Genomic DNA, 26,744 nt, shown 5'->3' with positions numbered 1-26,744 from the left:
CTTCCCAGATCCCCAACTCTTAGTTTCTACTATTTCTCAATAATGTCACCAAATTAGGAATCTATTATTGGATTGCTGGATAAATAAGCTTAGAGTGCTCATGATACACTCATTTCCTCAAAGCCCATCAGTAGGCAACCAGATCTATAACACATAAGCACACTGGAGACCTTTCAACTTCGAAATATCACACACTTATATTCCAGAGCTCTGCCAAGACATCTTTCCAGAAGGGCACGGCTGAGCAAGACATGACCACACATGGGTCTAGTAAGGGAGGTTTTCAAGGCTATAATGTTTAAGTCTTTGAACATGAATATTCAGAAAAACACAGGGCTCTCATACTGTCTTCTGATGAACTGGCCACTGTACAATACAAGCATGGTATATTGTATTTCTTGATATAGCAAAAGGGACTCCATTTTTCTTTGTTTGAGTTCTGGAGGCTACGTGGTCCACTGAGCTTTGTGTATAGCTGTGTTCATAGTAAGTCTGGTGCGGTTGTGTGAAGGGAAATGATCCTCGTGAAGCAGATCAGAATAATCCTCAGGGGTACCATGGCTATCACTGCCAGGTAAAGAAATCCTGTATGAGTTTGTGAAATGTTTTTTGTTAGGTATCTTTGCTACAGTTTGTTTATACCAAAACTTTGTGCGGGGGCAAAGCACAGCTGGGGTTGGCCGGGCTATGCGGACCGTTCAAGAACAGGGGCAATGTCTTTCTTCTTAGTTATCCTGACGTAGGATCTGTTTCTGCTTGCCGTGCCAATTTCCACAGTGAGAGCAAACAGCATTGCTGTAGGAGAGAGCTGTCTCTGTCTTGCAGCCATCATGAGGTAGGCCGCTGTACCACCCCGAACCTCTCAGCAGAGTCCCCAACACAGGCCCAGAGCAAGCGGCCAAGGGACTGGGAACAGAAACCCTCCTGGTGAGAGCCGGAATGAATTCTTGGCTCTTTTAAGGCTGTTTTCTTAGACAGATGGCAGAAAGCAACTAATACAAACTATGACAATATAAATACAGAGAATTAAAAAAAAGATTTTAAAAAGACACTAACCATGCAGCTATTTACACCCTTCCTGACCTGGACTATGTGCCATGCAGTGTAAGGAACAATATAACAAACTAAAGCTTTCAGTACAATTTTTGTGGCACACTCATATTAAATTATAGACAGACTATTTATTTGGGAATAAAGATCTGGAAATTTAGAAGACAAAATGATGTGCAATCAATAAATGTTGAAATTATAAAAACTTTATTTCACTCTCACTTTAATTAAATCTTTATAAGCACCATGTCATGGGCCGGCAGTCTAGAAAGAGGACACGGGAATGCTTCAGTTACTAACAAACTGCAAGGTGATGATGTGAAGTTACAGCGACGTGGAGCATGTGAATGAGACCACACTTAGAAAAAGTCACTGGGGAAATCTCATAAAAGCAGGCAACAGGAATCGGGCATCGATCTGTTCACACTTTCTAGGGTAGGAATCCAAAGCTTGTGCTTGGAAGCATCAAAAAGAACATTGTGTTACCTTGACAGCTTACAGTGTGCTAAACCTCGTCCCTGGAAGCATCGGTGTTGCCATCCTGAACACAGTGCCAGGCCACAGGCTGAGAAACCCAACTCCTTTCAAGTTTAAAAGTGCTTACAGGTGCTAGTCCACACCAGGCAAGCTACCCACAATGTCTTCTGCTGTGCGGATTTCTCTTGTGCAACCACCAAGCCATCATTTACCTAATAAAACTTGGGGAAAAAAAAAACTACATTTTCAGCAAAACATTTTAATTTGGTCCTCTATTCAAAGACAATTGCCACGATGTTTTACATAAATTTAATTCACAAGCATGTACACAAGGGAGCCACTCCAAAGAACATCATTGCTTCCTGGTTTATGAATAAAAAGTTTATCCTCTACTTACACTAAACATACAAAAAATAATCTACAAAAATCGTTTACCATTGATTTTTGCTAAAGAAAAAGCTTTCTTCTGAAACAAAAATGATTGTGTGGTGGTAGTGTTTTAGCCATCAAAAAAGTAATGTAAGTAACCAATAAATATAATGTGCTTCTTTCATATTGACATATTTACACTTGAGTCTTTGGCTTATGGTATTTCCGAAAAAGAACTTTAAATGATCCAGCCATCATTGCACATTAAAAGAAAATAAGCCAGTTATATATATATATATATATTTATATATATTTATACATTTATATAGAGCTCTGCTGCACTTTGAACATATAAAAATGAAATTAGTAAATGCATTTGAATTCGCACAGCTTTTGTTTTCTTCCCCACTTTAAGGTTCCACAGCTGCTGCTGCTGCTTCTTTTTTTAAGGAAGGGAAATAATGCCACTTTCAAAAGTGCATGCAATGTGCCGTAGCTGTTCTACCTAAAGCAGGAGAGAAAAGGCTGTGTGGTCACTGTACAGACGCTGGTCATTTCTCCTCATCGGAATCTGCTTCTTCTTAAAGATAACTTGGGTGGCACAAAATGTGGATGCTTTCATACAGTCATAGAAACCGATCAAGTCCTTTTTATTAAGATACACAACTTTATAAGAAAAATACGTTTGCCTCTCCAATGTAAAAGCCTCCCACCCCCCACATTAAAATCTCTCTGTGCAGGTGTCACAGGTCAACAGCTGCTGGCTCAACAGGCGAGAATGGGTCTCTGCTCGGATGCTCTGCAAATGGCCTCACCTAACTATGAGGACTCCAGGTACTCCAAAGCCACGTCATAGCAGAAACGATACTGCTCCTGCAATGTGTCAGAACAGAAGGGATGAAAAATGTTAGCAAAGGGCTAATAGTGAATAATAGCATCTGTGTGGATTCCTGACATCCAATTTAGATTATTTAAGAGTCGCAAATTACTTATTCTGTATATAACAGGAACATCTGGGCATACATATTTTATACTCACGTCTAATGATCTCTGATTAAGAAAAAAAAAACAATAGGTGTTTAAGAAAAAGAAAAAAAAAAGATGTTTTATCTTTGCCCTGCATTTTCTATAGTTTAATATAATGCCCAGCATTTTTATGTGATTAAAATAGTTACACCTCATCATCAGACTGTTTCCCAGCTTACAAAAAATATGAAGAACCAGGACAAGAGCTGTCATTAGAAACAACTGTTAAAAATCACCTTTGTTTACCTCAGTCGATTTTAGTGCGGGACTGAAATAATAATTATCTCAGAGTAAATAAAATGACCATAGTTCACAAGATGATTTTACGGTTAACAGTTTTATGTCACACAATTCTGAGTCTTTTTAGATTACATAAAAATCTACCACATGGATTATTTGTTAGATTGCTTTGATATTTTCCTGTTTTCTATTGCTGCTGGGGTGTGCCAATGATTCCCTCCACATTCCAAATCATCTCTTCAGATAAAAGAAAGAGAGAGAGAGAGAGAGAGAGAGAGAGAGAGAGAGAGAGAGAGCAAGAGACAGAGAACCACTCACTGGAAACTACCTTTTGTAATGTCATGTTTTACATTTTCTCACGGTTCATATTCTATCAGAGTGTCACTTAAAATTTTTTAAAAAAATTTAGGAATTTTCCAAAAACTTTGAACTTATTTATGTCTAAAAATTGATTTCTGCTACCTCTCCCCAAATAGTACAACTTGCTTGTTAACCTACTATTTGAGTTAAAACCAGACTTCCTTTGAGTCTAGCCACATACTTAACCCATTATCAAGAACTTAAGAATGTCTAGAGACTATGTTATAAATGGTGACTTACACCATGTAAATCACTGAAAATTTCCTATTCAGTCCAAGCAAGCAGAATTCAGAGAACACAAAACAAGTCTTATTTCTAAAGAGAATATCCAGAGTCTCTAGCAATAAGCATGGCAACACAAATTTCCAAGAGATGGGTATCAATTTTACTCTAACTACCAAGGTAAATATGCTTTACATTAGCTCTTACTGTACCCAAAGAACTTCAAAAAGTGCTTGCCACCAGCCAGTGCCTCTCAATTTTGTTTAACTCTGAATTTCCCTAGCAAACTCGGCCCAAACCCATAGCAAACTTAACTAATCATTCCTGTTTATTAAGCAGAGCATTCTGTCAGGATTTGTGGGGCATGACTATAAAGGAAAATTGTAACTTACTGGAAGGTTCTAAGACAACTGTTCAACTACAGACTTAAAGAAAGGGTTGTATATCAAAGATAAATTTGGAGATAAAAGTTCCTTCTGAGGGCAACAGTAATCCTCATGGGACTTTCAATGCTTCAGGCAGAGTATATTTGACAGGTTACACACACCTGTGAAACCTGAGCCATAGCTACCTCCTGTCCATTTAGTATGTGAAAACTCTCTCAAATCCACACACCAGCACCCCCGGAGAGGGCAACATCGTCTTGTCCTAGGTGGACTCCCTTATGTGGACTTCAGAAAGGGAGAAGTGAGTTACCACTTGTCAAAGGGAAACAGCACAAACCCTTAGATGTTAAGTCTCAGGAAGCAATGCACCTCCTGTGTGAACAGCCCAGAGCAGGAAGTGGTAAAAACACACCAGGAGCTTACTGAATCGCCTCTTTTTCTTCTTTTTTTGTTATCTGATCATCTTGATAAAGTAGGGCAAGCAACAATGATGCTCTGGGTTTTCTGGTTTACTGTTCTGTGAGTGCCACAGCTGCTCTTCACCTGATCTCACTGTACTGACATGTAACCCCCAAGGAAAACATGTGACAGAGGCCGCAACTGTCTTTTTTTACTTGGTACACAGCTCCATGCAGGTGAAGCCTTACCCACATCAGCCCCTACTTTACAAGCTTTAGGAACTCAGGAGAACTCATGTCACATTGTGTGGGCTGTACTTTCAAGGTGCTAAAAGCTGAAAACTGCTAGCAAGGGCAAACTGATAATTTACAGTTGTATTAGACAGTGAAGGATTACAGATAAACACTGCAATAAACTTCAGTTACTTTTTCCAAAACACTGGGTGTCAGGTCTGCAGGTATGGGTTAGTGGTAGAATACCTTGCCCATCATGTTTGAGGTCTAGTAACACACACACACACACACACACACACACACACACACACACACACCCAGGCACCAAAACAAGTCTGATGAAATGAAGCAAATGAATAAAATAGGTGTCTAAGATGCTGAGGCGTCCAGGAGCATAAATACGCTACTAGTTAACTCTATATTTTAGCTGGATTTATTCTTATAGAACTGTTTCCAAAAATTTGCCAGAGCACAAATTTACTGACTATAATGAGAACAAACCCTACACATTTCTCAAATTAAATGAACATTTGCTTCATTCAGCAGCTCATGTGATAAGCAATGTATTTACATTGGTGGAGGCAGTCTCTACGGTCTACCTGTTAGGCACAAATTCCAGCAAGCCTCATTTGTACATCTGACTGAGTTCCCGTGTGTACGTGAAGCCAAACCAGTAAGTAGGCATGTGACTAAGTGTCCCCGAGACCCTCTCAAGATTGTGTGACTCACCGGGGCTTCCACCATGTTTGGCTTGCTATTCCTCAGGGTCTTCACAGCATGGAAAACGTCCACCACGTTTTGCCGCTTTACCATCTCAACAACAATGCCTATGGCGCAGAACATGCCACTGCGGCCACCGCCATTCCTGAGAGCACAGATACAGAGTGAGCACCTTGGGGGGACTCGAACGTCACCCCGTCACATTCATCTGGGAGTGGCAATTTATCTTTAAAATCCTTTTCCATGTCTTTGGATTCTGCTTTATATTTGTGTATGCACAGGGGAAGCGCAGAGAGGAAGGGACCAGAGGATAAAGTTAGCTCAGGAGCTTGGCAGCAGGAATACGTGAAAGGCATAAATTGAGATGTGGAGATCCTAATATATTTGCAACTGTATGAATCACAGAGGTTGTCCACATAGGTGCTCGAAAGAGTTAAATCATTTAACAATTGCGTAATTTTTATGATTTTATTATGTGCATGTGTGTCTGTGTACCTCACGCATGCTGTGCCCATGGAGGGCAGAAGAGGGCATCAGATTTCCTGGAACTAGAGTCAGAGAGGGTGGGTACTGGGAATCAAACCCAGGTCCTATAGAAATGTCGCCAGTGCTCTTAACTATTGAGCCATCTCTCTAACTCCAACAAGTATATCACATTTAATAGTTAGAAAACAAAACAAAACAAAAAAAAACCCTTAAAATTAGTAGTAAATTATTCATTCATGAGACTAGAGTTCTATTTTGGAATAAGATCTATGGCAGGTTCGTCAGGATTTGAGCAGCATCTTCTCAACATAAGCAAAACAAAGGCTAATGAGGAAATGAGTTTTGAGGTTCCATGCAGGGCCAGGGCATGCTGCTTTGCCCTACTCACAAGCAGTGGATGATCGTCCGGCCTTCCCCTTCCTCACATTCCTCCTGCCATTTTTCCACCTGCAGTATCAGTTTCAGAAACGAGCGTTTGGAGCCGGGCACTTCCCGATGAGAAGCCCATCCGAGGTACTGGAACTGCTGTACCATCAGATAGCCCTCCTGTGGCTGGAGAGAAAAGCAGGATTTTACGGGCATCAGAACAAGAATACAAAGGACATTTATACCGGATGGAGTCTAGCTGATGACAATTCAGATGCTTTTACAGAAACATTCCAAGTTGTAAGAGCAAGAACATAGGGCATGTCCTTTTTATCTGCCTGTGATGGTTTATACTGATTGTCAGTTTCATAGGATCTAGCATCACCTTAGAGACAAATATCTGGGCATGCTTGTGAAGAATTATCTATACTGGGAGAACCAAAGTGGGAAGATCCACCCTCAATTTGGGCAGCAGCATTCCTCAGGCTGGGGTCCTAGACTGTATGGAAAGGAAGAAAGCAAGCTGAACTCAGGCAGCCAACTCTCCCTACTTCCAGACTGTGGATGCCCTGTGACCAGTGACATTATGCTCTTGTTGCCATGACCCTTATGGTGACCGACAGTATCTCTCAAACTATCAGCTGAAATAAATGTATCTCACCCAATTTGCTTCTTGTTAGGTACTCTGTCACAGAAAAAAAGGAAAATAACTAAGACGCTGCCTCTTCCTCACACCCCGAACCTCACACTCACACTCACGTCCCACTGTCCAACTTTCCAAAGCCTTTAAAATTCATTGTCTCTTGATGGCCACAACCTACACAAGTTGTGACAACTACTTCCTGTAGATTTCCTTTAATGTGCGTCTACCTCCCTTCCATCCACTCTTACTATAGGCATTATGATTTTGCTGAGGTTTAAAAACGATCTTGTTCTTAGATCGAATGGCTTCCCAATGTTTTTAGCCATATTTGCTGCGACCCAAAACTCCTTTTATGATCTGGTTTGCCTCGCCTTCAAACCTCTTTTCCCTCTAATGGAGCAATGAGGTTGGAGACACTCATCTTCCTGTAGCTTATCGGCCACTTTACTTCTTGCCATGGGGACTTTGAAGAGGATGTCCCTGTTTGTTTTGAAAACGTCTTACTATAGTGTTCTTCTCACTATCAAGTAGAATAGCTAATTTGATCCAGGTTTGCCTGGGGACTTTCCTGTGCTGGCACAGAACCGAAGTATCCTGGGGAAGCTCTCTGTCTCTGGCTATCTCATCCTCAAATAATACCTACTAATTCCTCAAATTTTTGCTTAAATACCCCTATCTTCAGAGAAGGTTTCTCTGGTCACTTTATATCCTGCACTTCTCCTCGGACACATGTACATCATGTCAGTGAATAGATATTTGCATGATCAGTCGTGTGATTGATGCTAGCCTTCTCAGATAATGTATAGATTCCTTAAAGACAAGGAACTCTCTCCTTCCACCTCAGACTATGTATTTTCAAAACAGCAATGCTGTTGGAAGAAAGAGAAACCTAGAATCCCAAGTAGGGAATACAGAGAAGACTATGTGGTATACTGAATGAGTTGTATCACAGGGTATCAGATTTTAAGTTTCACATGGAGGGGCTCATGTACCTCTTGGTAGGGCAGAGGCCCTACCTACTCTCATATCCCACTTGCATACTAAACTCACAACAAAGTGAGCAGTATGAAATAACGATACCAAGAATAAAAACATCAGGTATGAATCAGCACCAGAACACAGTCTATGCAGGGAGACAACCAAACCAATATATATTCTGAAAAAAAATTGAAACGCAGATTTCAAATCTTGTCCTAGAATACTTTCCATAGAGAGCTCAACTCACAGATGAGTTTGTTTCCGTAGTTGAGCATCTACAGTTATGTAGTTAAAATATTACTAAAAAGATATTGAAGCAGATGTGCAGACATAATGAGATTCCATTTAAATTAAAGTCTAAGATATGCATGAATATTATGACATGACTGAATTCATTCCTTTTTTTCTCCACTGAAATGAGTGATAGAATTGGTTATGAGTTTACCTCCTGTTCCTAGTTATATACATATAGGCTAATGAACAAGACACACATATAGTCATTTTGATATAAGAAACAAGACAGTCCTGGTCACATGCTGAAAATCATAGACTTAAACAGAACTGATGACTATAAAAACAGGGCAACCTTCTCTTTTCAAAGTGCCGTGTCATGGGGGTTACTATTTTAAAATTCTGCTACCTTGTTAAAAGCTAAATGGTTTTATTAGTTTTTTTGTTGGCTGTTTTTGCAAGGAAAGGCCTTCGGCATTACTATTGTACAAAACCCATGACTTGTCAGGGAAAGAAACCCCCCTGTGGGACACAAGTGCCACTCAGCTGCTGGCAAAAGGCACAGCAGTGGCAACACCGATTCCTCCTTCACAGCTGGGCAGAACCAGATGTTGCAGTGTTCAGCGCAGCGGAAGTCAGAACAAGGAGGTGAAGGGCGGGAAGAGACTCAGCAATAGCTGTAGCTGACTTCTCCCTCAGGCTTGGCTTTCCCATTGCACACAGGTCCTAAAATAGTGACATGGAAGTCTCCTGTGATGGCTGGCCGTTGTACTCTCTGTTGTTATCATGATTATTCCTCCTTTTCACCGGTATGCTTTTTTTTCTCTATGCTGGATGTCAATATTAATAAAGTGTGCCATCATCCCTTACAGAAGTCCACATGTGCTCTGGGGCCAGGCCCAGACTATGAAAACTGACTGAGAGACGGCATCTGGATTTGGCTTTCCAGATGGAACATGCTACTGTCCTCATCGACTGGAGAACCTAGCTTCCAGCACTTCAAATTTCCTGTGTCTGGAATACTTTTGTCCCAGAACTAAGACATAAGGTGATTAGTGGCTCTGGGCTAGATCATGTGGTGCTTATTAATTCTTCCCCCCCCTGTTGTCTGGATAGAATTAGGTCCCATCAGGATCACTACCTACTTGCTCTGAATTAGGTCAGTGAGAATGCCCCAAGAAAGACTTACTCTAGTTAGGTTGCATATCCGAAAAATCCGATTGATCACATCACAGTCCATTGAACAGGACATACACTCCACTTGGATAGGGCCGTATCGCAGCATCCCTTCTTCTGGCCAATACTGAGGACAGCCCTAGATGATTAATGTTTGAAAAAGAAAGAAGAGAGGTTTGGTTTTGTTTCAAAGTCCTCTAAAGTTGAAAACGGAATTTGTTACTATCCTGCTAGGATGCACTCAGAAGCACAGAATCAACCCACGTACACCCACCTGGGACAAGTCCACTTCATTTAACATCACAATGGAGGTACAGCCATAATCATACACTAATCTCCAGAAATCTTTCACAGTGTTTGGCAGCGGGTATTGGGTGACAATGAAGGCTGCTGGTTGCCTGTAGCTCTGTGGAGAGACAGGATAGTTGAGAAAGAGAAGAACTTAAAATGCAAAAGGGACTGGACACATTTATGACATTCACAAAGAATAAATACAATGCCCCATCGGTTGTACAAACAGATTCAATGTACTCCATTGCAGGACCAAGTAGGTGGCAGTAACTTTCAAAACAAAATAAGCAAAGCATCTCTGCTCTGTACACACACATATAATTTCTACATGTGTATAAATTAGGCTGGAAGATTCTTCTCTTCTCCAGTAAGAAAAAAATCACAAGTACCTCAAAATCTTACTGTTATTATGCTGTGCAGAGATCATTAACATGTCCTTTATCAGACAATCCACTTTCCGTGGTTGTAAAAGCCATGTTTATCTGGTCTGGGCAATTTGTCAGTCATGATCTATACTAAAACACATTTTTTTTTAATGTAATGATTTAAAGCTATACTGGTAAGACTCTGGGCACATCAAGGATGGGGTAACTTTTAGTGAGAGCTTGCTCTTGCATTATTCTGCTCTGTAGTAGAAAAATAAAAAAAGAGCAACAACAATGTACAAGGTAGTCTTTGCGGGACACTGTAGGACTTTCTGCATTCTCTATTCCATGTTTGGCCATATATTCACTGAAATAAAGTTTAGGAAACCCAACAAGTAGTTGGGTGGCACACGCTTGTTATCCTAGCACCGTAGGGGTGGAGGCTGGAAGATCAGGAGTTCAAGGCCATCCTCCATTATACAGAATGACAGAACATTAGAGGTCAGCTTGGTTTATGTGAGACCCTGTCTTTTAAAGAAGTAGGGGTAGCAACTTAGAAAACCTTGTAATAGTCAGGGAGGGAAAAGACCCCTATATTTTCATTGCTATAGTTTCATAGGTAAATTGAAAAAGAAATAAAGGTGATAAATTGTCTTAAGGATGGTGAAACTTATCAGCTTCCTTGCTTCTTCCCAAGATAACAAAACAAGATGGCTGATGACATAATTTCCAGTCCCCTTCCCTCTTCTGTTTATGGGCAGCTGACACAGAGTATGTGCGGGGGCACCTGCTGGTGATGAGCGATGGGACAGGTCAAAAGAGTTCTTTCCTGAAGACGGATTCTGTTCATGTCTTCCCTAGTTATTTATAAATAGTCCCAGCTAGCTAATACTAAAGAAAACTAATGACCTTTAAATTACTGGAACACTGAGCATCATAGGGAAATGTTTTCAAATTAAAACCCCACACTTTGGTAGGATACAGCATTCTTTGATTTTAAAATGTATTCCTACTATTCAAAAAAGGTAAGCTGTGAATCTTTCGTCTCAAAATACGATGAAAAATATAACTTGTGAGATTTTTCTATAGGATAATACAACTATCAAACTTCAAGTCTACAATAAACCTATAAAGATTAGAGTTGCTAAGAATCTCTGGAGGTGCAACCTAAAATCCTTTTCAGAACAATTTGTAATTCACTGACAGTTTCCAGTTTTCCATTCTAGTCCATTTTGTAATTCCAAGAAAAGAAAAGTGGCCAGTGTTCAGTTGAGTTATGTAGCTTTTCAGGGCATTTTACACTAACAAAGAGTCAGTCTCTTACATCCATAAGAGCAGCATTGATGTAGTTACTGCTCTCCCCATCAATTGTAATTAAAAAAGGCAGACATCTGTCAGGTGGGAGCATGTCCATGAAACGGTTCTTGTCATGGTTCCTTGGCAGGCATGCTATGCTACAGTCTTCAGCTTGGAGTCGAGGGGTGACTGAATTCAGAGTCTAAACAGAAAAGAGAACCCAGGTTAAAAGACAGCGACCCATTTAATAGCATAACACAGGCCCATCAAGAATTCAGGAAGCTGAGTGGAAGGCGAAGCGTTTGTGGCAGGCAGTGGGAGTTGCCTCTGTGACAGGCCGACAGACTTTTTAGTTAAGCTAACGAAGCCTGTGAAGGGAGGCAGCCACAAGACACATTTTAGTCACGTGTCTCTTCTCAATAGGAAAGAAGAGCTAAACAACACCGTGCTCTACAAAACACACTGCCCAGTCAAGGAAAACACAAGGGTGATCCACAACAGTAATGATGACCTTCAAATGGGGAGCTACCATTTGCAATGCCATTTTGTCACGTTAGAACACTACACCCAGAATCTAAGGAGCAGTTTCCAGGGCCACGTGTGAACTCATTGTTTTTTTTTTTTTTTCATATTGAAGGGTGTATGAAGGCAGTGAACACATTGGAGCTAAGACAAGGTTTAGTACAAATCTCAGCTATTATTATTATTAATATGCCGATCTCACATTGTGCATGCCATTGAAGGCCAAAATAGTAAGACTCTATGGTGGAAAAAAAAAGTTATAAACATAAAAATCATAACCAGATTTGACTGCTATAATATCTTTTTTCTCATACTCTTTTCAGAGTATGAACTCATTTGCCCTTTAGGATATAGCAGATTATCAGTGCATTAATAAAAAATGAATCCATAATTTACACAATGAAAGACACAAATGTCATAGTTGCAGAAGGGTCAAAGGTTATACATTTGACTTGAAAGACCTTTTCTAAAAGAGTTATTAGTGCCCAGGACAAATTGGAAAAGTTTTAATAGAAACCTTAGAAACAGTCAATACCTGAAATTCATCTTTGAGATGGGAGGAGTTCGTTTGAGAGTCTATTCTAATCATATCAAAATATGCGGCTTTAAATTCACAGACAGGGATGGCAGTCTCTCCACATAAGCAAGCTTCTAAAATGGCATCATGAATAAAAATGTACTGCTCCTATCAAAAGAAAGAAAGCAGACAATTTCATATGAGTTTAGTAATGTTTAGAGGAGCTAGAGAATATACCAAAAAGGAACTATTAATTAAGATACCAGTTACTCTATATGATTTGATGAGTTAATATTGATCATATATTTAAAAAATATGGTAAATTGCATTTGGTAAAAGGTGAAAACCAAAGGAAAAAAATTGATTAAGGGCAGCACAATCTACCTCTGTCTGAACCATATTGATGCGGCGTGATCGTAAGGCTTTGACACAGTTGTAGATGTCCACCACACCCTCTCTTTCAGCCATGTCCAGCATGATGTCAATCACAATGTAGCAGCCTGTGCGTCCAGCACCAGCACTAAGAAATTGAAAGAAGTATGAGAGGCATGTTTCTCTTTGTAAGCTTCAATCTCTATTCGACTTTGAAGTTACATGAAATCAAATTGACTTAACAAAATGCAAACACATAATTTTATATGCCACACAAAAACATACTAATGCACAACTAACTGTATATGGAGTGTCTGATTTGGTGTGGTGTACTTAGATCGGAACAAGAGTTGCAAATTATTTCCACACTGAGCTTAATGTCTACATGTTGTTAAAGTTCCAAACCTCTATCACACTGCCTTCATTTCATGTGAATTTAAATGTTATAATTTTATGTTATTTTATAACTTCACACTCATGGGACCGAAACCATATTGGAATCAAGCTACAGAATTTAACTCTACATCACATTTCCTTCATGCTCCTGTGGTCTGCTGTCCAACAGCAGGAGGACTTGCTGTCTCAGCAAGACTCATGTAAACACCAAGGCCACTGATCCCAAGGGCTTCAGATAGGAGATGAGAAGAGCCATAGTTCACAGGAAATGTCAAAGGGGATGGTTGGAGAAGAGAGTGATACTATCAGAGAGGAAGAGCCCCAAAGGGAAAGAATATTTAATGCATCCGAAGGGAAGCTAAAATTGCCCTGTGAAATAGAGTGTGATCTCTCTCAGGTCACAGTGATAGCTACCCTTTAAAAATTTATTCTACAGACGTACTTTAGTATTTTCACTGGATGGATGTTTTACCTGTATGTATGTATGTCTACCATGCGTGTGCCTGGTGCCTGTGGACATCAGAAGAGGGCACTGGACTCCTGGGGCTGGAGATACACACCATTGTGAGCTGCCAGGTGGGTTCTGAGAATTGAACCTGGGTCCTCGGCAAGAGCAGCCAGTGTTCGTAACTATTGAGGCAACTCTCCAGCCTGATAGTCACTCTTGTCTGTTTCATTTATAAAGCAGGATCATAATATGCCTCGATTATTTCACCCCTTGGAACGCTTAGGGGCAATCAAATAGACAACGCAATTGAGGGCCAGTGAAGGGCGGTGTGGAGAGAGGTGTGGGATTCACTATCTAGCCAGTTTCTTCTTTTCTAGACACGCAGAGATGACAGTATGTGAAGGGAAATGGCACTGTTTCTGTTTCTGGGAACCAAGGGATTCCAGAGCCCTTTTGAAGCAAGCAACTCATGAGAACACAAAACCCCACAATGAGTCAAGAAGTCCCTGAATTTGAAACCTACTTATCTCATTTTCTAAACGTTTAGCTGGACTAATGGGATTATTCCTTTGTTAGTCAAGTATGGTCATCTCGCTTACACTTGCTGTTCTTTTATGTGTTAGCCAAAGATACGTCAGGGATCACTACTTCCCCCCAACCTTCTCAATCACTGTTTCCAGTATCTGTGACAGGAAAATAATTGAAGAGAGTACATCAGATTTCTGGAGGACTGAAAGGACACTTTTTTTTTTCCTTCAGGATATGTCCCACGTCTGATCCTTATGTGTCCCTTGCCTTTATTTTTTTCCTTTTCAAGGTCATTGAAATTCTGAAGTGGTTGGATTTTACAGAAAGAAAAAAAAAAGACGCCGAAGTTCAGTGTATGCAGTCATTTGGAAGGAGTACTACTTGAGAATGGCGTACAGCCTTCAGAACAGCTCTTCAGAATCTCCGCTTATTTTTCTGACCCTATCCCAAAATGAGCCATGCAGTTTGCTTTCAGTGTCTCCGATTGCTTTTTTTTCCCCCCTCAAAGAAGTTTTTAATCAGAAGAAATCTGGATTCAATATTCGTGTTTTTGGCATATATCTGCTGAATCTCAGCTATACGGTTTTTAAGGTCCTCTGATGGATAGTGTTTTGAAAAAGAAAAAGGTACGCACCTGTTTTATAGCCCCAATTCTTGCAATTTAGGCCATTTAGTAATCTCAAATTCAGCTTTAAAAGCTGGGATTCTAGTGGGAATTAAGTGGATTGGGGGGGAAAAAAATCTCTATTTTTAACTTACCATTCTACACATTATGGGATCTTCAAACGTGAAAAAACGGGCCAACACAGATGTTGCCACTAAGAGGCGCTTTACACACTGGTACCTGAGAGTAACACTACACACCAGGATGACCGTGTGTACTCTGTAAGCTCCTACCTTGTGTCCCACACGAGGCCAATTTTTATTTCTGCTTCACATTATGTGTAGTACAGGCAAACAGGAACCTCGTAAGCGACACTTAGCTGTCATGCTGACAAGCCCGGTCTGGATGCTCATTTGAAGCTGGGAGCTTCACTCACCTGCAGTGCACGACGATGGGCCCAGCACTAGGAGGGTTGGACAGCTTGACTCTCCTGATAAAGGAGAGAAGCCCCGTGGCGTGGTACGGAACACCATGGTCAGGCCAGCCAGTGAAGTGGAACTGTTTGACTTCACGGATTTCGTTATAGCCCCTCTGTGCAAAGATAGAAAAGAGTGCTTCAGAAAGGGTCCATAGAGAGTCATTAAATACACTTATGGGTACTAAATGTGAGTGACCATGTAAACAATATTTAGTAAAGTTTTCTTTTTCTTTTTTCTTTTTTTAAAGGATACTGGTCTAACACGGCTTGGGAACTGAATCTTTATCGCCAGAGAACTGCTTGTAAAGACACTTTGTTTTGTTCGCTTTTCTGGGTAAATTTTTATTTGCCTTGACAGCTTGCCTCTTACTGGGAATGACACCACATGAAATTATTGGGGGGACAAGGGAGAAGTGGAAAAGCCCTCCTGACCTAGTGCACCGAGTTCTCAAGTGGCGATTTCAATACCTTGCTTATCCATGTTGAAAATGGTTTTGAAGCATAGTATGTCGGGATTTTCCAGGACAGTGCTACACTAGATTGGTTTGTGAAAATACACAGGCAGCTAAACCGTTCTCTGGGTAAATGATTTTTTCTCAGCTCTGTGAAGTAATTTGGCTCACCAAGTATTATCTATAGTAACAACACAATAAAAGAAGTGAAGCATCCTCTGTTATTTCTCTCTCCTTTCAGGTTAATCGAAGAAAACCTTATAAAGGTTGCTATAAAGCCCTCTCCCGTTTCATAAGAGAAACCTGAGGTTGGAGGAAGCATCGAAACTGTAAATATAATACTGAAAAATTTATTTTTAAGGATCTGGATTCCTACACAAAAAATCTATATCAATCTAACTTTACTGTGAGCTACCAGTGAAGATATTAATCTTACTTGTTCAATCAGAAAAAGCAAAAATTTATGAACTAAATAAATCAATTTGAGAATGGCAGTTTATCTTCATAGTCTGTCTTACAGAAACCAGTGTGATCAAAACCTCGGGAGCTACAGATCAGGCCTTATAATTCTTTTCAACATTAATTCCTAGCACACTATGCTACGTGAAGGAGGGATCTACAAAAAAAACCTTAACAGTCTCATGACAAAAGTCATCCTGAAATCACAAAAATGGGAAAATCGTCTTCTTTTTCTGCTATTTTCCATACCCTCTATATTAAACTACCTTGCCAGAGTGGTTGCATGGGCTGCGTGTGCTCTCTTCTCCTGTGACATGGCAGAAGACTGCCTTTTAAAGACTAATTTTCCCTATCTGACCGTAAACATCCCATCAGGAATCTTTTATTTCAAATTTCCTTTGTAGCTGGGATGTAGCTCAGTGGAAGAGTACTTGCTTAGCACGCACAAGGCATGGGTTCAATCCCAAGCACTGTACAATAAACAAACAAACAAACAAATAAATAAATGGAATTTCTGACTAATGACCAAGCATGTGCTCTACTTTCAAAACCTGCTTTAAATTATACATAACAGAAAGAAAAAAGTTCCACGACTCTAGTGGCATGCTGTTTAGAACTGGGTTAAGCCTGTGTGATGACAGTGACCTCAAATATTCCACAGTCTGGGACACAGTTGTCTGATCATTCACAACTTATTTTATGACAGCTCACATTAATCAAATATATTTTGTTGATTTTTAATCGTCTTCTCTGACTGGAAAAGGATTAACAAGCACATTATTCAAAAGGATGAAAGAAAAAAAAATCTCAACGACAAACCTAAAGTTCCATTTCAATGGTAAATTTAACAATTATTCTTTTTCTTTCCCCCTACCATCTGTTCACCCTTATCTTTCAGCCAGTTTCTGAGAAATAAAATTTGCTGGACAATTGGTAGGTCTGGACCAAAATTCATGTCTGTATGTCCAAGTTTATGCATGATTTTTAAAGTAACGTTTCTAATAGTAAATGTAATTATAGTAACCCATTCCCCATGCTTTATAATCTGGTGTACTTTATACAATATTTGAAAATTTTCACTGTCCCTCATTTAGAATTAGAGATTTAGGTATTTTATGGATTCTTTTAAGCTACCGGGCTTTAAATGTATTTTTCCTGGTTGGTGTTCCTCTTTAATCTAAAATTTGCCTTTATGCTATAGGTATTTTTTCTGGCTTCTAATTTTGTAATATTTTGTGTGTTTGATGATTTGACTATTTCTCTACTACTTCATGTTTACAGTTATCTAGAATTTCACAATAATACAGATGAAGTTATTACATATAAATAAATTCCTAAGGATAGACTTATGATAGGTAAATGCATCAAATGCCTAAATGTTTAAAAAATTCTGTGGATCAACTGCTATACTGATTTCTAGAGACTTAAAGTACTTGAATTCTGATCATTAACACACAGTATCTAAGTGATCACACACAATCAATGAGGATTATTATTCTTTTTTAAAACTCTTGCTCATTTGAAAGTACAAAATGGTTTATCCATATTCATTGACCATTCTTCATAGGCGTTTTAGTAGCTGCCTGTCTTCAGAGTCTAGTGTTTTCATTTGCATTAACACTATAGGTTGATGTTACTGATATTCATAGATTTGTGTGCACCATTGTTTACATGTTTGTGTGTTCTATTATCCATTAAGCACTTCTGCAGCGTCCATGGTTCTGTGCCTAGGCCCATCTTTTAAGAGTGTGTTCCCTCTCGCTTCCTAAGTTCTTTGCCTTAAACTCAGTGGGCCACAACACAAATAAAGATGAGTTTAGGAAAAGGAGATAGGGTTGACAGAGGTGGGAGGTGAGAATAATTAGAATGTATTTTATACTATGAAAATATCAAGAAAAAATTAATTAATGAAAACAAAACAAAACATTGATGAGGTATTCTCAGCTTCAAAGCCCTCCAATGGCCACCTAACTCACAAACTAACATCACTGGGATGGCCAACCTGGCCCCCATGTCTGGCTCTGTGATTCTTTTGTCCTGCATATTTCCTTTCCCTTGACTTACCTATCTCTGACATCTGAAACATGAGTCCCTTCTCAGAATAGGAAAATTTAAGGCTTAGGGCTATGATGTGACTCAGCTCTTTCAGGGAAACCTTCCCCTGACATAATCTCACACACTCACTTCCATCAGGTCTGCATACCATTTTAAATTTGTTCTTCCCCATAACCCTTTTAATTTTTGTCAAACGTTTCCTCTTCTACCTCAGCAATACTTCCTATTTCGATTTCCAAAGGCTGTTCTATCACAGTGCTCTGCAGCTACACAACAGTCTCTCTTTACAGTTGCTATCTGCTCCGCCCCCTTCAGGTGAGGACACAAGAGTAGGGATTTTAATACATGTCACAAGGCTTAGCTCTCAAATAAGAATGTGTAGATTGCTGGGTTGGGTGGCACATGCTCTTCACTCTTAGCACTTGGGCGGCAAAGGCAGGCAAATCTCTGTGAGTTTGAGGTCAGCCTGGTCTATATAGTGAGTTCCAGGATAGGCAGAGCTACGTAGTGAGACCCTGTTATGAAAAAGAATAAAAAACAAACAAACAGAAAACAAAAAAAAAAAATCCAAAAAACAAGACCCCCTCCGAAAAAAACAAACACAAAAACAAAAAAGAACAAAAAATCCAAATGAATTTGTAGATTAATGGACAGATTTCTTAGTAATTAAAACAAAACCCAGTAGTAGTTTTGAAAAAGTTTCAATAGAAGTTTTTAGTGCTTACCCTTTCCAAGGTGAATGTCCTAACTACGTATTCAGCAAGGGGTTCCATTTCTACACAGGTCACTTTGAAGTCACCATACACCTCAGTGTCATCAGGCCAATATTTATAGCATTTAACCTAATGATGGAAAGAATGCATAGGTACAGATTTATCTGAAAACACACACAGTAGCCAAGACGACTTGATTCCGATGATGAATTTAGTCCACAGTTCAAACACAGCTGAGAGAATGTCACACAATAAACAGACTGTGCACTTCCAAAGACTTTTATGTCTAATAGCTAAGTTATATCTCAGTACAAATTCAAGCTTCTAACATTTCCTCCAGGCATTCCTTTATAAGTGGTTCAATCCCAAGTGGTCCTCCCTACACACACACACACACACACACACACACACACACACACACACACAGACACACACACGAGCAATGCTGCATAGATGCTGTAGGTTGTACAAATATGTAACAGTAATAAATAAAGAAGAGATTGTGAGTTTGGGGACAGGATGTAAGAAAGGAGTTGGAGGAGGCAAGGGAGTAGCCATGAATAAAGTTCCCAAAAATTATTTTAAAAATTAAAGATTATTTTATTACTCAATGAGAAATCAAATATTTCTCATTCATTGAAGTTCACTTAGGAGAATTCAATTGAAATGTTCTGTGTATGAAATATTCTTTTTTTATTGCTTCAATTTACTCATTTATTTTTACATCCTGACCTCAGTTTTCCCTCCCTTCTTTCCTCCCATCTCCCCTCAATCTCCTTCCCCCAATCCACTCCTTCTCTGTTTCTGTTCAGAAAGGGGCAGGCCTCCCATGGGTATCAACAAAGCATGGCATATCAAGTTGAGGTAGAACTAAGCTCCTCACCTTGTATTGTGGCTGGGCAAGGCAATCCAGTTTGAGGAATAGGTTCCCCAAACCCTGCCAAAGCATTAGGGACAGTGCTCCCACTGCTGGGGGTCCCACAAGTAGACCAAGCTACATGACTGCCACACATACATAGAGTGCCTAGGTCAGTACTATGCAGGATCTCTGGCTGTTGGTCAAGACTCTGTGAACTCCTATGAGTCCACATTTTTGCTTTTGTGGGTTCCTTTGTGATGTTCTTGACGTCCATGGCTCCTACAATCCTTCCTCCCTCTCTTCAGCAGGATTCCCCGAGATCAGCCCAATGCTTGGCTGTGTATGGGTCTCTGCTCCAGTTACTGGAAGAAGGCTCTCTTTCACCAATTGGGGTAGTCACCAATCTGTTCTTCAGATGGGTGTGGACTGTCGTATGAAATATTCTTAAACTAGTGGATGATATTCTCTAAGTGAGTTGATTATTGCTTTTCAAGAATATTCATATATGTAAAAAAATAATAAATATAGTTTTTTCTTACCCGGCCAACCTCCACTAAATTAGTTACCATCACGACACAGGCAGACTGTTCTTGCCACACCATCCTCCAGAAGTCATACACGGTCTCATGAACCGGGCCTATAAAGAAATGATTTTTCATATTGTGTTATCAGAGACATGTTATAGTTAATAAAAAGTTTAGACAACATAAAAGGTAGTGTACATGAGATAAGCTAAAAAAGATAAATGTCTAATTCAGATTACCACTAGAACCACTTAATTTCAGTTCATATCGGAATATATACTACGCGAAACATCAAAGGCATGTATAGATTTTTTTCTTCAATTTGTCTCTTATACTTAGCAATCTGTAGGAAGGTACCACTACTTTCTAAGGTGTTCATTACTGTCACTATGGCACTCCTTTGTACCTGTACATATATGTGGAAACAGAATTCTCTGGAGACTTGTCAGAGGAGCAGCAGACATTGCCAATTAAATAAATGTCCATCATTTATGAATAGTGCATGAGTTAAAGTAAATGACATATCCTTGTATCTTATTATTATTATTATTATTATTGTTATTATTATTCTACATGATTATCTAACTGTAAAGGCATGTGCCGGGCTATCAGTCACTCAGAACCACAAAACTGGTGTATGGTTCCACACAAAGTGCATATTTCTAACTATAAAGAATATTCAATTAAACTCAATTACTAAAACAAAAGGGAAAATCCAGACAAATTGACCTCTGCTAAAAGAGCAAACGTCAGGAGACAGAGTTAACTCCCTGGTAGCATTTGCCTATCAGGCACAAGGCCCTGGGTTCTGTCCACAGCGCAGAAGGAAGAGAATAGCAAAGCAAAGAAAAACACAATAAAAACCAGGTAAAACAGAAAACGTTTTTTGTCATGCATGCTCCTCTCTGGATGGGTAGGGGACATTTTGAAAAGATTACAAATTTGTTTGCTTGTTTAGATACTTTCATTTCCTGGTGCACCATGATCCAATCAACCTAGTTTGTTTTGATTTTCCATAAAGAATAGACTTTACTACATTCCCTTAGGTCTATGTTTTGTTTCAGTCTTGATTTGTCAAAAATTGCCAGATGACAGTATATCTCATCATAACTTTTGGTCTTGTGTCTTATTGCTGACAAAGTTGGCTGCAAGATGTCAGTCACCCAAGGCAGGGAGAGTACTCACTTCATGTTCATCAAATATAAGTAGTTCCTCTTCCCAACACTATTGACCAGTGCATTGGGATATTTGATCATCAAAGTTCGAATCCCAGAAACAATCAGGATTATAATTCAAAAAAGAATCAAGATTAAGTTTTTCTAAGTTCTGGAAAAGTATTTACACGAAACAAATTAGGAAGAGTCAAATGATTTTTTTTTTAAAGATAAAACTACAAAATAAAATTTCCTACTGGATAATAATAAAGTTACACATAACATTTAATATAAGTAAGTATAAATATAGTATTCAAAAGGCAAAGTTTTACCTTGAGTTGCAATGTAGTGGCTTGGTCTCTGGTAGCCCTAAAGTAGGGAAGCAAATTGGTTATCATTTTACATAGGTATCTGAAATAAATAAATGAAGGCATAAAAAGGGGAAGATAACCACTTCCCAAGATCAGATTGTAATAAAAAAGACCAGACTGAGTAGTGAACAGAGTCCACTTCTCAAACCTACGTTATGTAAAAGGGAACAGAAGACAAAGCTTAATTATATTAAAGGCTCTGATTAGAATTTAAATCATATAATTGAATTTTGTTTGTTGCAGAATAACCTAAGAGATTGAGTTCAGTTTCACTAAAATGTTTATGCCTTCATGTAAATTTTAAATCACTCATTCCTGGGAAGATTCTCTTCAAAAACATCAATTCTTATTGTAGCATCCAAAAGTACAACACACACCGCATTACAAATGGACAAGGACATATTAGAACCAGAAAAAAAAAAAGAAAGAAAAGAAAAGAAACAGAACATTCCAATGTTAGAGCTGGACAATGCATGTGTGCTCAAATCAAAGTCCTGCCAAAATTAATTCTTATTCTTTTTGGTACTATTTCTCTTCTGTAACATGTTCAGGAATCCGTAGGCACTATTTTGTGTGTGCTGATAATGCAATTTACACACACATAACTTAAGTACACACACACATATATAGGGAAGAAAGTTTTTAAAACTGCGCTTTTTCTTGAACAAAGATTTCAGGGCTTACTTTTCAGTGCACACACTCTGTGCATAAACACCTAATATTGTTTCAGTGAATTCTTCCTGGTAAAGAACGATTTGTTTGCTAGTTGCTCTCAATGGGTCAGCTTGCCACAGATGTGTTGAAAAAAGATTGATGGCATGAGAAGGTTAAGTTGTAAATTTGTTTGCTTTTACCAAAGGATTTAGGAAGAATCTGTTAAGATGTGTCCATATTTGGTATGGGCAGCTCAGTACATACACAGTGCATGTGGAATGTGGAAGGGAGTCTCTGACCTAAGATGGAATACAGTGTGCATCATAGTGTTGTAAATACTGAAAATTAAAATTATTATTATTATTTTTGAGACAGGTTCTCACTAACCCTGGCTGGCCCAGAACTTGCTATATAGCAGGCTAGCCTCAAACTCACAAAAATCCACCTGTCTCAGACTACTAGGTGCTGGGATTAAAGGCTTGCATCATCACACCCAGCTGATTTTAATTTCTTAGTAAGCCAATACAGCATAATGTTTCATGGAAATGGGTTTCAAAGTTTCATAAGCATTTCATGCTCTGTTTTAAATGAGATCCACCAACTGCCAGTGTATTTTGTATAAAGTATACAAACAAGAAAAGGAAATTATAAGATTGTATTGTATTTAGCTAAAATATTCTGGGATCTTAACAGAGTTGTATAACAAGTCTTATTTAGAATAAAGTTCATATAATAGTATTATATTAAGGCTCCAGTGTATATCTGTCATGGCAGAAAACCCAGGTTAAACTAAATAGCTAAGAATAGTTACAAAGTTGTAAGAGAAATTCTGATGTCTTTTTTAGTTTCCCATGACTAAAAGTCGGACAACACTTAAAAGCTTTATGAAAATAAAATTATGATGAAAAATTAAAAAATAAACTTATATACTATTCTTAATACATTAATTAGTTATAAATATCAAAATAACTATAAAAGATGAAGTTCACAAGTGTGACAAATATCCTATTTGCAGTATTTAGAAGAGGTGGGGTTTTATACGGCATCTCTATATGAACACTGATGGTATATGCTGTAATACTCTATTACACTTTGACTTAAAAATATGCATGCTGTGATTCAATTCATTCAGAACTTGGGTTCTTAATTATGAATAGCTGAAATCTGGCAAGTGCTAGACACATGTTAGTCACTGTACTAGATGTTCTACATGCATTACTCCATTACATTTTCAAACAAATTGATGGGCCTAAAACTATCAGGATCTCAGTGTGCAGACGAGAAAAGTGAAACACAGAGAGGCAAATAGCCTTCCCAAGATCTCCAGGGTGATTTATTATTCATGTTTATGTTGTTTCATTTATGTGAGTGTTTGCCTGAATGAATGCATGTGTACCACATGAGTGCTTGGTTTTCAAGGAATCCCGAAGAAGGTATAAGATACCCTAGACCTGGAGTCATGGACAGTTGTGAACTCCTTGTGGTTGCTGGGAACCACAGCTGGGTTATCTGCAATAACAAGTGTTCTTAAGTGCCAATGCATCCATCTCTCTAGACCCTCTAGTATAATTTTAAACCAGGTAATAGAGCCAAAGAGCCAGACCTTACATACAAGGTAATTTGGTGCTTCTTAGCCATATTTTTTATTTTGTTTGATAATTACTTTCCCTTAAATAATTTCCCTGTTCATATGTATAACCAAAATTTAACAGTGCAATATGTAATGAAAACAGACTTTGGTGGTATGATTCGATATACATATACATATATATATATGTGTGATATATATGTTTCAAATATAATACAGAAATCATTTTTGCCCTAAGAATTTTATTACTTTACAAACCAATATCATACACCACAAAATAGTCTTCCTACTACTGTATTTCTTTATGTTTTTGAGATAGGGTCTTATTTAGCCCAAGCTGGCCTTGAATTTGCTATGTACTTCAGGATGCCTGTGTACTCCTGATCCTCCCGCCTCCACCTCCCAAGGGCTGGAATTCCAGGCATGAGCCACCACACCTGGTTTATGCAGTATTTGGGATTGACTGCATGCTCAACAAGCATTTTTACCAACTGAGTCACATCCCTGGCCCCATTCTTATCTTTTAATATCAAAAGTCAATATAAAAAATGAAATTTCAAAAAAACCACTAATACACATCATACTATCCAGCGTCTCACATATGCTTGGGGAGGGTAAGAATAAAAGCCAGAGACAGAAATCATCAACAAAGAAAATTCAAATGCATAATAAACTGTTGAAGCCAAAAATAGCCCTGTTTTGCTACACAGGAAAAGGGAAGGTCAAATAGTTCTTTACACACGTAAAATAATTACAAAAAATAAAAAGGAACACAAATATACTGTATGAGACTAATTAGGAGATGCATGCAGAAACAACTAGACTAAGCATTAGTAGTCACTGTGATTAAGGGTATTTATATTAAATATTTATCATAGGGTGCTGTTATGTACATATAGTGGTACTTACATCCCTGTACAGCCAAATCTACAGCCCAAACCAAAGTCAGGTGAGAAAGAAAGCACAACAGCGTCAGTAAGTACTAGGATGTAGAACAAGGAAAAGTGTACAGTTGGTTCTTTACTTTAAAGCTAGCAATCAAGTCATAGGCAATAACAAGCATCGAGTTCACAGGTGGGAGCTGATACCGTGGGCATACGATGGAAATGCCCTGGAAGGACACTTACATCGATGTAGTTGGCGTTAATGTAATCTGAAGAAGGATCATCCTCCACGGGTTGTAGAATGACTCTGGAGTGATCATCTGAAAGGTTCAAATAATCAAATGCAAGCTATTCCAGTTCGTCTATTTTGAGACAATGTCAGGGGTAAAGGCTCAAGGACGAATTTGGTCTTTATATATCTACACTCGCAACACTCTGCATTATTATCAAATCAGTCATTTGTGAGAACTGGCAGAACTATATGGAGCTCACTACTTATTCAAGTTACAACTATGAACATGGACTCAATGGCTTGTCTTTCAGATTAGGAAGTTTATAGGCAGAATGACAGTGTCTGAAGGGGTCAGACTTGACTATGGAACTTGCGTGGCTTCTAATTTTGTTTCTCAGGAATGTTTTTAGCTGGGGGAGTTCCCTTTCTTCTGGATTTTACAGAAGACTGAGCCACAGAACTGTAAATTTTGAACCTGTTCTTCCTTCCTCCCTTGAGAGACAGGTTAGATTTTAATGTATTTTAGATAGTTTAAAATGATTTCAACTCAGTGCAGACTGGCTGAAGGAAATCGGCAGGTAATTACAGGTCAGACCATCTGCTCTCCTCAGTACTCCCAAGGTTGCCCCTGGTGATGATGACTTGGCTTTTTGCATGTACTCCTCATGAAGACATCATCTGAATGGAAATTCTGAGTAACTAATGACTTGCAGTAACCGTACTTCAGCTATTGCCTTCAGGTAAGGTGTAAGGGCATGTGGAACAAACACCTCAGCAACCTTGTCTCTAATCCGCCAATTCATAAGTGAAAAAAAGTTTGGCACTATCCCAATATTCTTAGACATTTGGTAACAAACCCCCATGGATTTACATAACAAACTTCAAACAGCAAGTTTCTCACAGGGTGGAGAGTGAGGATGATGGCAATTTCAGTAAGCTAACATTGTTTTTAATATTCCATAGATCACTTAACAGAGAAGCATGTCCCCCCCCTTGGATTCTCTAAATTCAAAACCATAAAAGTTGCAACTCACTGTACATCTTTATACATGTAATGTTTACACATATCAAGAGTCCTGAGGGAACTTACACACCACCCCCTAGGATTCTCTAAATTCAAAACCATAAAAGTTGCAACTCACTGTTCATCTCCATACATGTAATGTTTACACACATCAAGAGTTCTGAGGGAACTTACATGCGATAATGTTTCCATATCGGTTTTTTGCTCTGTTTTGATCTTTTTTAGCTACATCCCAAGATGCTGATTGACCTTCAAAGAAGCTCTGCGGGAAAAAAAAGTTAACAAGCAGACTTAATTTAATTCTGTTTTTCACAACAGGTTTATCTGCTCTAAAATTAAAAACAGTAAAAGCCACATTGGTGGTGGTGGTGGGCTGGGCTGCCTACAGTAGTAAGTACATTTCCTTCTCGGTCCTCAAGCCTGGTTTGGGGGATGTAAGTTTGTTCATGGTAGGCTGGTGGAACTTATGTGAAAGACTGGCAACAACTTTAGAGAAACAGAATCTTGAAAATCTTTCAATTTTAAGATAGCTATCATTTTGTGAGTTACAAGTAGAAGCAGCTTCATCCTTTTTCAAAACATTCTAAATAACAATA

The 26,744-nt window shown here is 38.9% G+C and overlaps 1 protein-coding gene across 15 annotated transcripts in view; it reads right to left on the bottom strand.

Annotated features, from left to right (window-relative positions):
• Nucleotides 1–1,240: 1,240 nt before the first annotated feature.
• Ptprk (protein tyrosine phosphatase receptor type K) overlaps nucleotides 1,241–26,744 on the bottom strand; it is a 536,300-nt gene continuing 510,796 nt past the window's right edge. For 10 of the 15 annotated variants that reach the window (XM_052751251.1, XM_052751255.1, XM_052751250.1 and 7 more), the window contains 15 exons: nucleotides 26,323–26,410; nucleotides 25,136–25,212; nucleotides 24,918–24,935; nucleotides 21,728–21,764; nucleotides 20,257–20,354; nucleotides 18,871–18,987; nucleotides 15,138–15,292; nucleotides 12,738–12,873; nucleotides 12,372–12,521; nucleotides 11,343–11,516; nucleotides 9,637–9,768; nucleotides 9,376–9,501; nucleotides 6,357–6,520; nucleotides 5,492–5,627; nucleotides 1,241–2,769 (listed from right to left, as the gene is read on the bottom strand). In XM_052751251.1, coding sequence (XP_052607211.1) covers nucleotides 2,716–2,769; nucleotides 5,492–5,627; nucleotides 6,357–6,520; nucleotides 9,376–9,501; nucleotides 9,637–9,768; nucleotides 11,343–11,516; nucleotides 12,372–12,521; nucleotides 12,738–12,873; nucleotides 15,138–15,292; nucleotides 18,871–18,987; nucleotides 20,257–20,354; nucleotides 21,728–21,764; nucleotides 24,918–24,935; nucleotides 25,136–25,212; nucleotides 26,323–26,410 — 1,662 coding nt within the window. In that variant the 3' untranslated portion in view covers nucleotides 1,241–2,715. The remainder of the gene's footprint in view (nucleotides 2,770–5,491; nucleotides 5,628–6,356; nucleotides 6,521–9,375; nucleotides 9,502–9,636; nucleotides 9,769–11,342; nucleotides 11,517–12,371; nucleotides 12,522–12,737; nucleotides 12,874–15,137; nucleotides 15,293–18,870; nucleotides 18,988–20,256; nucleotides 20,355–21,727; nucleotides 21,765–24,917; nucleotides 24,936–25,135; nucleotides 25,213–26,322; nucleotides 26,411–26,744) is intronic. The other 5 variants (XM_052751253.1, XM_052751266.1, XM_052751265.1 and 2 more) reach the window with 1 other exon arrangement.

Source organism: Peromyscus californicus, unplaced genomic scaffold (assembly GCF_007827085.1).
Source record: "Peromyscus californicus insignis strain IS unplaced genomic scaffold, ASM782708v3 Scaffold_22__1_contigs__length_63687245, whole genome shotgun sequence".
Taxonomy (NCBI): Eukaryota; Metazoa; Chordata; class Mammalia; order Rodentia; family Cricetidae; genus Peromyscus; species Peromyscus californicus.
This window is presented reverse-complemented; position numbering and strand designations above follow the sequence as displayed.